The sequence below is a fragment of the Plecotus auritus genome (assembly GCF_963455305.1).
Source record: "Plecotus auritus genome assembly, chromosome: 10".
NCBI classification, from domain to species: domain Eukaryota; kingdom Metazoa; phylum Chordata; class Mammalia; order Chiroptera; family Vespertilionidae; genus Plecotus; species Plecotus auritus.
The window spans coordinates 15,094,755-15,108,297 of NC_137785.1; the positions used below are offsets into that span (position 1 = coordinate 15,094,755).

General features: G+C 52.7%; 1 protein-coding gene across 1 annotated transcript in view; it reads right to left on the reverse strand.

The window, feature by feature from the left end:
- The window catches only part of PPP1R37 (protein phosphatase 1 regulatory subunit 37), a 43,815-nt gene extending 30,414 nt beyond the window's left edge, over window positions 1–13,401 (reverse strand). Inside the window, exon 1 of the mRNA XM_080645282.1 lies at window positions 12,987–13,401. Within this exon, the coding sequence (XP_080501408.1) occupies window positions 12,987–13,188 (202 nt within the window). The 5' untranslated portion in view covers window positions 13,189–13,401. The remainder of the gene's footprint in view (window positions 1–12,986) is intronic.
- Window positions 13,402–13,543: the final 142 nt, after the last annotated feature.

Here is a 13,543-nt window from a genome sequence, read left to right on the forward strand (position 1 = left end):
GGCGAGAGGCAAAGGGACAGACAGCAACAAGGATTGAAGGAGAATGTCAAGTGGGGCAGTAGAGTGGGAAACCCGCTGGCAATCAATCCCTCAAATGGCCAGTCAGTCACCATATGACCCAGCACGTCTACTCCTAGAGAAAAAAAATACACATCCACACAAAAACCTGTACATTAATACCCACAGCATCATTATTCATAACACGGGTGGAAACAACCCAAATATGCATCGGATGAATAGATAAATGTGGGGCATCCATATAACAGAACATATGTTCAGCAATAACAAGGAATGGCGGACAGAAAAATGCATGAACTCTGAAAACATCACGCTAAATGAAAGAAGCCAGACACGAAAGGCCACATATCACATGATCCCATTATATGAAATGTCCAGAAGCTAAAGAAACAGAGAACACATCAGTGGCTGCTGAGGTCAAAGGTGGAAGGGGCAGGACTTACAGGTAATGGAGTTCAAGATTTCTTTTGGGGGCAATGGAAATGTTCTAAAATTGTGATATTAGATGTACAACTCTGCAAAACTGAAAACCAAAGACTTGCACACTTTGAAAGGATGAAATGTATATGAATTACATCTCAAAAGAACTGGATTAAAAAAAACAACAACTGGGTGAGCCCTAACCGGTTTGGCTCAGTGGATAGAGCGTCGGCCTGTGGACTCAAGGGTCCCAGGTTCGATTCCGGTCAAGGGCATGTACCTTGGTTGCAGGCACATCCCCAGTGGGGAGTGTGTAGGATGCAGCTGATCGATGTTTCTCTCTCATCGATGTTTCTAACTCTCTATCCCTCTCCCTTCCTCTCTGTAAAAAATCAATAAAATATATTTAAAAACAAACAAACAAACAAAAAACTGGGTGAGATTGCAAGCAATTTTTATTTTTTCTTCTTTAGACTTCCCAATTTCTTTTTCTTTTTTTCAAAAGAACAGACCTTACCTTTATAGTCAGAAAAGAATCAAGGTAGTGATCCTTCCCTTAGTCCAGTGGTCAGAAAACTCGTTAGTCAACAGAGCCAAATATCAACAGTACAACGATCGAAATTTCTTTTGAGAGCCAAATTTTTTAAACTTAAACTTCTTCTAACGCCACTTCTTCAAAATAGACTCGCCCAGGCCGTGGTATTTTGTGGAAGAGCCACACTCAAGGGGCCAAAGAGCCGCATGTGGCTCGAGAGCTGCAGTTTGCCGACCACGGCCTTAGTCACAACCATCAAGGGATTCCAGCTGCACTCCCCCAGCTGCCCTCACCAGCTCCATGAGGGGGTGAGGAGAGGGAGACTCCCTCAGCTTTGTGCTGGGTGGAAGTGGAATTTCCATTTCCCCAGAGCCCAAACCTTTCTACTAATAACAGCATCACAAAGCCAGGACAAGGCAGGTCTCTCACTTGCCCTCCTCTAGGATTCGAATGCTGCCCCTCAAAGCTCCAGAGGTGACTGAGGAGATCAGCAGGAGCCCTGTCCTGAGTGCCAGGCCATTCCTCCCTGGCCTCATCTGTAAAACAAGGAGGTTACCCTCCACTCCTGGTAATCCAGGCTCTGGAGATGGGACGGGCTCCTGCTAGAACCAGAATCTCTTGACTGGGTGGTCAGGGAGTATAGGCATTTGGGCCCAACAGCTGGTGCTTGCTCAGTAAGTCAGATGGGGCCTGCTCCACCCACTGGGCCAACCTGCCTAGGATGTCTTCCCCAGGACCAGATAGGGTCAGGTGCTGCCAGACAGGGGAAGTCAAGGCAGGGTTAACGGAGGGCATGGCCTCTGGGGTATACCTTTACCCACCTCCCACCTCCATCCTAATGGAAGGACACTCACTGAGCACGTGCCCTGTGTCTAGAGCTGTGCTGGCACAGAACAGCGACCAAGACAGTTCCAGCCCTGCCCTCCCAGGGCCAGGACAGGGGAGCCCAGAAAAGCTTTGCACTGCAAATCCCGAGGGCTGAGCCCAGGCCTAGCAAGGAAGGAGGCTCCCCAGGGAAACACAGCACTTTCTGGTCATTTTGATCATAGTGGGGAGAGATGGGATAGGGAGCAAGGACCCAAGCCTGGGAAAGAAGGCAGGTACAGGTCAAGGAATGAGATGGAGGAAGAGGAGAGAGGATGGAGGCCTGAGCTGGGTGGCTGGACACCACTGACATCTTCCACCTCCTCCTGTGACACACCTTGCTGTTGGGGGGACAGGGAATTAGGTCACCTGTCACAAAAGTAGAAAGGCCGATCAGTAATCAGAACCGAGGCTCTCTCAGCCCCACCCCATGATGGGGAGGAGGTCCTGGGACCCATTCAATTCCGTAACTTGTGGGTGTGACCTATGCAGAGATGGGGAAACACACACAATGCGAAAGGACCTCAGACACCATCTTTATTTTATTTATTGATTTAAGAGAAACATCAGGTTGTTGTTCCACCTATTCATGAATTCATTGGTTGTTTCTTGCATGCACCTGACCAGGGACTGAACTGGCAACCTTGGTGTATCATGATGTTCCACCTGACCTACCTGGCCAGGGCCTCAGACACCATCTTGCTGCACAGAGAGGGCAGTGCCTTGGCCTACAACCCACAGCAAGTCAAGAGCAAAGATAGGTCTGTGTCCCAGTCCGACACTCCTGCAATTTACCAGGCTGAATAGCTCGGGGTCTCCCAGACCAGACAAGGGGACACCAGAGGCAGACTTGTTGTTCCCCTCCCCCTTCACACTTCTTTTCTGGACCCGAGCTGCATGAGGGCAGGGCCTCATGTTGACTTGCTGTCATCCCAGCCGTGGTCAGTGAGGACAATAGGGGCTGGGCAACCAAAGCTGGTGCAGGGACCCTGGACTAGGTGTGAAAGCCAGTGAGTCACAAAGTGTAATTTGAATCAGGAGAGGAGGTCTGCTTTTTCAAGAATGCAGAGGGAGCATCACAAAGCAGGGAGAGTAGTCAGGACTCCACCTGTCACAGGCAGAGCAAAGTGGAGACAAACAGGGGTGTGCCAGTAAGGGATGAATGAAGAAATGGATGCGTAAACAAATAATCCAAAGAATGACATCCTCCTGCTCTCTTCCCGGCACTCAACCCTTCTGAGGACCAAGCCTGGGGTGCTCGCTAGCAGACCCACTTTGCCGGGCGTCACCAAGGTGCCTGGGTGTGTTTAGTGGTTTGCCTCCTCCAGGGAGCCGGATGGACAAGATGCAGTCCCTCATGGAGCTTCTGCATCCAGTGGGGGGAGATGGACCCAACAAATAACAACAGTGTGGAAGGTGTCTTGGGAACCTGGGAGAGTGCAGCAGCATCCTGGGACTAAGGAGGGCCTCACTGAGGAGGTGACATGAGCCAGCTCGGAAGGATGAGCAGGAGTTGGTCAGGAAAGGCAGGGGGACTGGCAAAGGGCACACTGGGCAGAGGGAACCATCATCTATGGGTCTGGAGTGGGAGGGGAAGGACAGCTGAGTGGGAAGGGTCTCCCACCTGCCTCAGGGGTGTGGACTTCCTCCTGTGATTTTGAAGGAGCAGGACAGAGGATGAAAACCATTCCGTCTGCTCTGACCACGCTCCTCCCCTTACTATCTGTGTGGCCTTGGCACCCCTGGGCCTTGGCTTGTCCCCTCTGCTGCTGGAAGATTAAAAGAGTGAATGCTTGTGAGGAGACCGAGTCTGGTAAGAGCTTCTAACAGTGGCTCCACCACCACCTCCGCCATTATCATCGTGGACTGGAAGCAGGACCCCTCCGCAGGGTCACTCCCGTTTGCCTTTACCTTCCACAGCCCCTCCCGCCATGCTGCTCTGAGGAGCCCAGTGTGTTCAGTTGTGCTTAGCTTTGCACAAGGGGGAGGGTTGCACACAGCACCAGCAGCTCTCCCACTACATGGTGATGGCAGCTGGTGTGACAGGAAGACTGTGGAGAGATGGAAGAGTGGGTGTGAAGGTGGCACACGAGTCTGATCCCAAAGGGTTCCAAGAGAGGCCCGCCCACCCGACCAGAGCTCCAAACCCAGGCTTCTGCTGGAAAGGGAGAGGGTGGCAGGCAAGTCACAGAGCCAAGTGGCTGTCAGCAGACACTTCCAAACCAACACCCCCACCTTGAGGCACTGGCTCCAAACCAGCTACAGAGAGTAAGGAAGGGGGTGAGGCTAACTTTAGAGTGCCTACTGTGTACCTCCATCCACCACCAACCCATCCAGTGTGAGGGCCTGTGGAGTGCCGAGCACTGTGAGGGATTCTGGGGACAAGGAGCCAAACCGTGATGGCCTGCTTTCATGGAACTGCCTTCCAAATTCAGGGAAAGGACCAAAGAGTGATGATGCCTATCATTCCTGTGGGCACCCCGCCTCTGAACCCCCTTCTCCCTCACTAATGGAAACACCAGACCCAGCTTCCGTGCAGCTCCCCCCGAACCCCACCTGCGCTCAGCCACAGAGGGAGCTGCCCACTTCTACTCCAGCTGCCTAAATGCAGTGAGCCACCCTAGCCCGGCAGCATCAGGCCAGGTGAACAGTGGCGGTGCCTGCCTGGGAGCAGTGACATGCAGGACCTGGGGCATTCTCGCCAGACCTGCCTGATGCTGGAGTCTGGGTGTACTCCCAGCTGCGAAGGCCTGGCTCCTCCCAAGGAGTCAGAAAGCTTTGAAATAGACATCTCCTCTGTCCAAATGGCCTCACACACAGGACCATGTGGCACAGGAGGTTTCTGGACATGCCCACGTTCATGCAGATGAATTCACACCCAGGCAGAGTGCTTTCCTATCCCATCCAGCCCAGGGAAGTGAGACTGCCATTGCTTTTAGAGGAGGGAGCCAGGGCAGGCTCACAGCAGGGGCACATCCTCATTCAACTTGACCAAGGCCTTCCTGAGTGCCTGCAATAGCTAGTAAGTGTTCCAGCTGCTTTCCAAGCAGGGAATAATCCTCAATCCCCTCACAAGCAAGGCCCCTGAGGCAGTGAAGCTGAGTGGCCAGTAAACTCCAAAGCAGGAATCCCGAGCTGCCTATCATATTTCTACCAATTCACAGATTCAAGAAGGAACTGCCTACTGGAAAATCGCTCTTGTAAAACCCAGGGAATTCTGAATTTCAGAATATACCTGGCCCAAAGGAGAGGAAAGGAGAGGAAAAGTTCAGCTAAACCTAATGAATAAATCAATGAAGTCAAATGTTAGCTACTAGCCAACACAGGGCCACAAGGCCCAGAGTCCACAGGCTCTTGGCCCATGGCCACCTCCCTGGTCTCCCAGCCTCGGTCTCACCCCCCTTATGCCACCACCACCAAAGGTTCTATTAAAAACACCAGGTATGCCCTTTCTTAAAACCCACTGCCCCCCACCATCCTCAGGCCCAGGAGGTCCCACCTGGCAGGTGGTCTCTCCACCTTCTCCAGCCTCACTTCCGACCCTCCCGCCTCCACCTCTAGATTCCCCACTCCAGTGAGACTGGCTTTTTTCTGTTCCTTGGAAGCACCTCACTAGCTCTCTCCACCTCCAACACTTTGCACATCCTTCCACTGCTCCTCACCTGGCTAACTCCTATAATTTCTTTAGACCCCATGGCCCTTCCTCCAGGAAGCTACCTCTGCCCTGCCCTGCCCGCCTGCATACACCCCGTGAGCTCTTCCTAATCAGAGTCCTGGGCACTGTGATTTATTAGAATTGTTTACTGTGTATCTCCTTCACTCCATGGAACAGGGCCCGGCCTGTCTTCCCCAACCCCACACCTGGCATGGCCTCACCTTGCTAAATGAATGGTTGTTACAGGGCCAGAACTGCACACTCAGCCAGGATGTACTGAACATCCACCACGTACCAGGCACTGTGTAGCACAGAAAGAACTCAGGCCAAGGGTCAAAACAAGAACCCCACGCTGAGGACACAGGAATAGCACAGTGGGGACCTCCCAGGACACCCGTCCAAGAACCACAGTGAACCTCCTCCTGAGTGCCTACTGGGCCAGACCCTTTATTCGGTCTGTTTCTCAACCCTGCCACAGCCCTGCCAGGCCAGAATTGTCACCTCCATTTTGTAAAGGGTTATGGGTTATAGAAGAAGAAAGTACACCATATGCAGACTGAATGCAGCAGCCAAAGCACAGAATGTCAGTCCACAGGGGCCAAGAGTGCAGGCTCCGGAGCTAGACTACCTGGGTTTGAATCCCAGCTCAACCACTTACTGGCTCTGTGACCTCAGGTAAACTACTTCACCTCCCTGTACCTCCATTTCCTCATCTACTAATTGGAAAGAATAGCACTTAGCCCAGTGGCAGGCACATGGAAGGCAATGAGTGGTGACTATTAAGGTCATGCAGAGGGCAGGGATTTCAACCTGGAGCCCTCTCCGTTCGACCACACCAGGCTGCCTTCCCAACTCGAATTTCTATGGTTATCTCAAGTCAGACATTTCAATTTGCTCCAATCCAAGTCTGTGAGGTCAACCCCAGCCACCCCTGAACTGGGGTCTAAAAGGCAGCAGGCTTGGGACTGAGTGTTGGCCAAATGAGCTGAATAAGGAACCGTTGAGCACAAGGACGGTCAAATCTGAGGAGCTTTGCAGAAACAGATTCCTAGCCCCCAATCCCAGAGACTGCCTCTTATAGCCAGTCCAGCCCAGACACCTGGCTCTACGGGTTCTTAATATGAATGACTGTGAAAGACTAATGGGAGCCACAATGCCTCACTTCCAGAACGCATACACGCACACATGCATGCACTTCCACTGCCTCACTCAATGCCTATCTGCTGAGTGCCTACTGTGCGCCAGATCTTCATGCTCTTTCTGGGGCTCCAGATGGTGCCAAAGCCGGCCTGCAGACCTCTGAGGAAGGGCCCCTGTTCTGGCACAAACTGGATTAACTACGCCAAAGAGCTTTCTCCCAAATACCACCCTGGATGCGAGGACAAACCTCATTCCTCTGCCATTCGTCCAGCATCTGAGCCCTCCTGTGCGCCAGGACTGAGGTCACAGAGGTGACTCTCACACAGTCTTTGCCCTTGAAGAGGGAAATATGATGCGGACACAAATAGAGAGTTGGTGGAAGGAATGAGGGCAGCCTGCCTGAGTTTGAGTGTGCAAAGGGCCTGGCCTGGCAGAGCAGGCACGCACACCATAGTACCATCAACCAGGTCATGTCCCAACAGGGCAGATGGCTGGAGTGGGGGCGGGGGACATTCTACAGAGGGGATTAAGGCTCAGGGAGTAGTTGAAACTTGTCATCAGCTGGTACCTGGAGAGGCTGGGGCTAACACTTGCAGATTAGAATCTTGGTGCCCTTAAAGCCGCTCTCAGGCTGATGGTACAAGGCATGCTAATTTAGTTTCTGCTCAGAGGTTGGGCAACTTGCCCACAGTCACCCAGCTTGTAACAGATAGGATCAGGCCTGGATGTCTTTCCCATGCCCAGTCAGGATGGCTGGGCACTCATCTCAAAGGAGTAGGTCAGGGACAGCAGGGATCTGATGGGGTAGGAAGCACACTAAGGGTTAGAGACTCTAGGTGGGGGCAATGACAAGAAATGCAAAGGAGACATCTGCTGAGCATTCACTATGGGCTATTATCTTTTTTAAAAAAATTGGATTTATTAGGGTGACATTGGTTAATAAAATTATATAGATTTCAGGGGTCATATAATGCGTCATCTGTATATTGTATTGTGTGTTCACCACCCCCAGCCAAGTCTCCTTCCATCACCATTTAACCCCCACCCTTCTTTTCCTCTGGTAATCACCATACTGTTGTCTATGAGTTTTTCTGTTGTGTCTTTGCTTAATCCCTTCACCTTTCTCACCCATGGACTGTTATCTTACTTAATCCTTACCATCACCCTATGAGGTACTGTTGTCAGCTGCATTTTATAGACAGAAAAATCACACCCAAAGTCACACTGTTGATGGCCCAAAGTCACACGGCAGTCAATGTACCAATGCCTGTAGTAGATGAGGTTGGACCCAGATGGAAATCTGGGTAAAAGCGTCCAAGCCACCCTCCACAACCCCATTTCCCACTCTCCAGCAACACCACCACTTATGCTCAAACAAGCTGAAAAAAATTTTTTAATCCTCAGCTGAGGATATGTTATTGTTGTAATTTATTGATTTTTAGAGAGAAAGGAAAGGAGAGAGAAAGAAACATTGATCAGTCGCCTCCTGCACATGCCCCAACCAGGAACAGAATCCACAACCTAGGCATGTGCCCTGACTGGGAATTGAAATGGCAACCTTTTGGTGTACGGGACAACGCTCCAATCATCTGAGCCACCCAGCCATGGCACAAATGAGCTGAATTTTAACCAAGGGCCTCTCTCTACCACTAATAGGTCATTTCTACCTGTCCAACCAGTTTCAAGGACTCAATTTGCAGCCCAGGTTTCAATAAGAACAAAGAGTAAGGCACTTCCACTCTCTTTGATCCCCATTTAAGAACAACATGGCCACTGCCTCCACCACCCCCTCCCAAGCTCAGGTGGCTGCACCTTTGGGCCCCTTCAACCTGCAGACACCTCCACTCCACACCAGGAGTTTCCTGGTGGGCAATACCCCCTCCCACACTCCAGGACTGACTCTCTGGGGCTGGAGGTCAGGGAGTGGTGAATGAGTCATTGGTAGGACTAGAGGGAAGAGAAGACAAGCCTCCCAGACTCTGACCAGTGTCACATGCTCTCTAATGCATGCCTTGCAAGCCCCACGCCTCCCTGCACAGCGTGCAGGTGGGACAGCTGAGCCTTGGGTCATTCTTGCAGTTTGATCTAGAAGGGTTCCTGGTGCAAGTCTGGCCTTGGCCCTCAGAAGAGCTGGAATCATAGGGTGGGGTGGGGTGCAGCCAGCTAGCCCCTCCTCTGCTGGTGCCCACTTCCACACCCACCCCCTCCCCTGAGAGCACAGTATACACATGCCCAGCCTGGCAGTACTGAGGCAGCGTCTGCCACTCATAGTTTCCACCCCACCTCCTCCCCAAGCTTCACTTCCCATCCACATGCACCGGAAGAGGTTCATCCCATGGGCTCAGACACCCTGGGTGGTCAGCAGGGCAGGGGTCACTATTTCACAGATGAGAAAACAAACAAGCTCAGCAAGAGCCAGTGCCTTGCTGAGGCCTGGAAGCACACTCTGGCGAGATGGGTCCCAGGTCTGGCCGGGCCTCACCCTTTCAGAATGGCTGCACACATGTCCACTAGCTCTCATTCAACCACAACTGCTGCATGTTCTTCGAGGGACCAAGGACAGACACGGTCTGCTCGCCCATTCTGGTGGGGGAGAGACCACTAACGCAAAAACAAACTGGCACATAACATCAGATGGCCAAACGTACGATGGAGAAAACAAGCAGGCCCCGGAATTGGGGTGGTGGGGACACTAAGTGAGATGGGAGCCAGGGAAGGACTCTCTATGCTCTGGGAGGCCTGAGAGCCTCCCTGACAATCTCCCTCCTCCATAGCACCTCACCTCCAGAAAGCCCCCAACTATGGCAGAGCCTGATGGAGCTCTTGCCCTCAGGCAGACACCTCCAGGACTCCCACCCAGTGAGGCCACCACTCTAGTCCCCGTCCCAGCCCTCCTCTACCCCAGCCAGAGGCTGCCAGGGGCCAGAGCTTCTCCTGCCAGGGCAAGGCTCTGCTGAGCAGGCACCTGTGTTGGGCCCCGATTCCTCTAGGGTGCTTTCCCCCAGCCCAGGGGTGCTCTGCACCTCCTGGCCCAGGCAACTTCTCCATCTAGGATGGAAGAACAGCTTCTGAATGACCTCTCTCCCAATTCAGACCCAGCAACTCCTTCCTCACCCTTGGCCTTGGAATCATGTCAGCACAGTAGGCCCCAGGATTACTTCTCCATCACCCTTCCCACTAGGTCCACAGGGCAGATGACACCCTCTGTGCTTTCTCATGGCTTACAGATCAACTCCAAAAAACCTCTGGCCCCCTCCTCCAAGACCAACCCACTCCTCCCTGCAGTCCCCAGCCAAGACCCTTTGACCTCTCAACTAGGTAGCCCCTTGGCTCAACTTTCCTCTTCTAAAGCCTGGCAAGCCTCCACCCCCTCAGTCCCAGGCCAGTCAACAACGCCACTGTCCTCCCCAAGCACAGAAGCAAGCCACCTGCTCCTCAGCTTTGATAGACACCCTCCAATTTCCTGTCCCGCAAATCCCATTGTCCAGGCTCGCCCCTTCGCCAATGACGCCCTTCCCTGCCTGGGGCCCAAGATCATCCAACTCCTTTACTGCCAGACCAACTCCTTAACCCTTCTCCTCAGTCGAGACAAACCAACTCTTCCAGCCCATACACTGACCCATTTCTCCATGTCATCACCTCCCCACCTGAGACCCACTGACTCCTCCAAAGTGTGAGTCCTGACCAGTCCTTGCAGTCTCTCTCTAAACTTCCAGGAACAAAACTCCTCCAGCTTGCAAGGCATCTTCACCCCTTACTTAGCACAGACCAATCAGCAACCAGACTCCTGCTGACTCTTGTCTTGACATTCTTCCCTTCCCTCAAGCTCCTTCACTGCCTCTCCAAAACTGCCCACCAAAAACAAACAAAAAAACACAAACAAACAAGCAAAACTGACCCTGCCTGGGTAACAGCAGGAACTTACAAGGACTATCTTATTTAATCCTCCCAACTACCTCATGGAAGCAATTAGCGCCATTTGCAGAGGGAAACAGGAGGCTGGGGAAGAACGGCTTACTCAAAGCCAGCCAGACAGCTGGTTGGTTACCCACAGCTGCTCCTCTTCCGAGAACCTGCAGAAGAAATTTTACCCCACCCTGTGCCAAACTCTCTAACTGCCCCACCCCCCCGCAACCCTCTAGTCCAAAACGGACCATCTAAAAAAAACCAAAAAACTAAAAAACAAAACAAAACGGACCGTCTTCCCCCAGGCCCAATGAGTCCCATCTCTGCCCCTCTCCTGGAAGCTTGCAAAGCAGACACATCCAGGCCCCAACCCTGTGAACCAACTCCTCTAGCCTGACTCTTAAAATGACCAATATCAACTAACATCACCCCTAAAATGACCAATAACAACTGCAACTTCATGAAGGCTCATCTTGGCCAATAACTTTTCACACACAATCTGATTTATTCCTCTCTTAAACCCTGTGGCATGGTGGTTGTTTTTTTAAAATATATTTTTATTGGCTTCCGAGAGAAAGGGAAAGGGAGAGATAGAAACATCAATGATGAGAGAGAATCATTGATTGGCTGCCTCCAGCATGTCCCTGACTGGGGATCAAGACGGCAACTAGGGCATGTGCCCTGACCACTAATCAAACCATGACCTCCTGGTTCATAGGTCAAAGCCACACCAGCTGGGAAGGCATGGGAATTATCACCCACTTTACAGATGAGGAAACTGGGGCTCAGAGGAATTAGGTTACTAGTCTGAGGTCACAAAGTGGGTAAATGAGAGTCAGGACTTGAACTGGAGCCTCTGCTCTTCACCACCCTGCTGTCTCCCCAGGCCTTACCCCAGCCTGCTCTGAGCTCTCTGGACTGAATACCATGCTACAGCCAGGGCCCATTCTCACTCTTCCCTTCCTCAGCCCCAGTCCCCCAAGTCCTCCAACCCAAAAGTGACCACCTATCCCTGAGGCCTAGAGCCCAAGAACTTGGCTGGCTTCCAATGTCAAGAATCTTAAATTATGCCCTACCCAGTTTGGCTCAGTGAATAACAGAGTGTCGGCCTGCAGACTGAAGGGTCCCATTTGGATTCCGGTCAAGGGCACAAGCCGGGGTTGCAGGCTTGATCCCCAGTAGGGGGCGTGCAGCAGGAAGCCGATCAATGAGTCTCTCTCATCATTGATGTTTCCATCTCTCTCTCCCTCTCCCTCTCTGAAATCAATAAAAAAATATATTTTTTAAAAGAATCTTAAATTAACCCCTGTCTCTTTAATAGTAACCAGTCACACTGGCATTGATGGTGGACTCCCTGTGTGTTCAGCTTCCAGTTACCATGTTTCTCACTCACACCGAAGCCATCAATTCCTCCTTTGCCATAGACTAGCAACAGCCCCTCTTTCCCCAGGGCCAACAGGCCAACTTCTACACAGCCAGGGCCAGTCTGCTCCCTCTCTTTGTGGGCTCTCCGCCGCAGCGAGACAGACTTCACCAGCACAGAAATGGACTCACCCTCACCGCTGCAGTCCATCACAAGAGAGCCTTTCCACCTTCCCAGCCTGTGTGTAAAGCACTCTCCCAGCTAGCTGCTTTCAGTGCCAACGCTGACCTGACCTTCTCCAGGGACCTACAATCCTTAGACTTGCTTCCTCTCTCAACACCTCAAGCCACCCAACTTCTCCAATGTTCCCACCTTCTACTGACCAGCAACTCCAACTCCCCAATTCTTTCTCAGGTGGGAAAAAAAAGAGCCTTCTATAACCAGGCCCCAAAGTTCCTCTGCTCCTACCAATACGACTACCAATGTATTGCTTCCAAGCATGAAGTGACTTTTCTTCTTCTTCATGCCAAGATCTAACACCTCTGACTATCTCACCCACCCCCAAATTGACCACCACCTCTGCTCCTTTTCTGGGAGTTTACCTTGACTCCCTTTTCCCGACCCCAGGATTTACCGCCTCCTCGACAGCCACAGTGCAGCTGTATTCCTCTTCCTCTTCCCCCAAGGCTTGTAGACCAGGAAACGTAACCGCTTTCATCCCCATGGGCCCATCAGACTTCTCCAACTGCCCTTTCAGCACCCATGCTGACCTTCTTCCTCCCCGATAGCTCTCTCTATCCTTCTCTGGGGGGAACTATGAACTCAAAGGCCAAAGTCCTCCCAATCTCCCAAACTTTCTTTTAATTGCTCACCGTTTTAATTCCTGAAACGATCAGGCGGAGGTGGGGGTGGGCATAAACGAGCTACGTCTCACCTTCCAAACCCAATAGCTATCCCATCTCTAACTGACGACTGTCACCTTAAGTCACCATTAGGAGCAATTTATTGAGCACCACCTGAGTGCTGGGCGTTGCACCGACTCCCGAGACCCGCACGAGCCGCCCCCTCGCCTAGGTTGTAGTTACCGTGTCTCCAAGGATCTTTGGGCTCCACCGCTCCGGACACAATATCCTCGTCGGAGGGGAACGTGACGCGCTTGGCCGCAGCCTTGAGGCGCCCGTCGGTCGGGGACGATGCGGGACTGGGAGACTGGGCCTCGGCGGGCGCCTCTTCGGCGTCGCCGTCCGCGCCCGGCCCGGGCGGCGCCTCCTGCGGCGGGTTCTCCATCGCCGCCGCCGCCTCCTCACGGGGGCCCCGGGGACATGCCCCGGGCCCCGGACTTGTCTCTCCGGGCCCGCCCGCCGTCCCGGGGCATGGGCTCCGCCGCTCTTTCAAGCGCCGCCTCCGTCCGCTTTCCTGATCGTCGTAGTCGTCGCCGCCACCGGGAGCTCGAGCGCGCCTCCCCCGAGCTCCGCGCCCGCCTGCTTGTTCGCAGCCGCACTTTCGTTAAAGGCCGGTGAGCCCACCGCGTACTAAGAAAAGCAGAAAATCAATTTGAGCTATCTGCAAGCAGAGTTGCCTCGCGGGTTGCTGAAGTGGGAGAACAAAAGGCAGCTAGAGCCTAGGGAGAAAGAAACGTGAG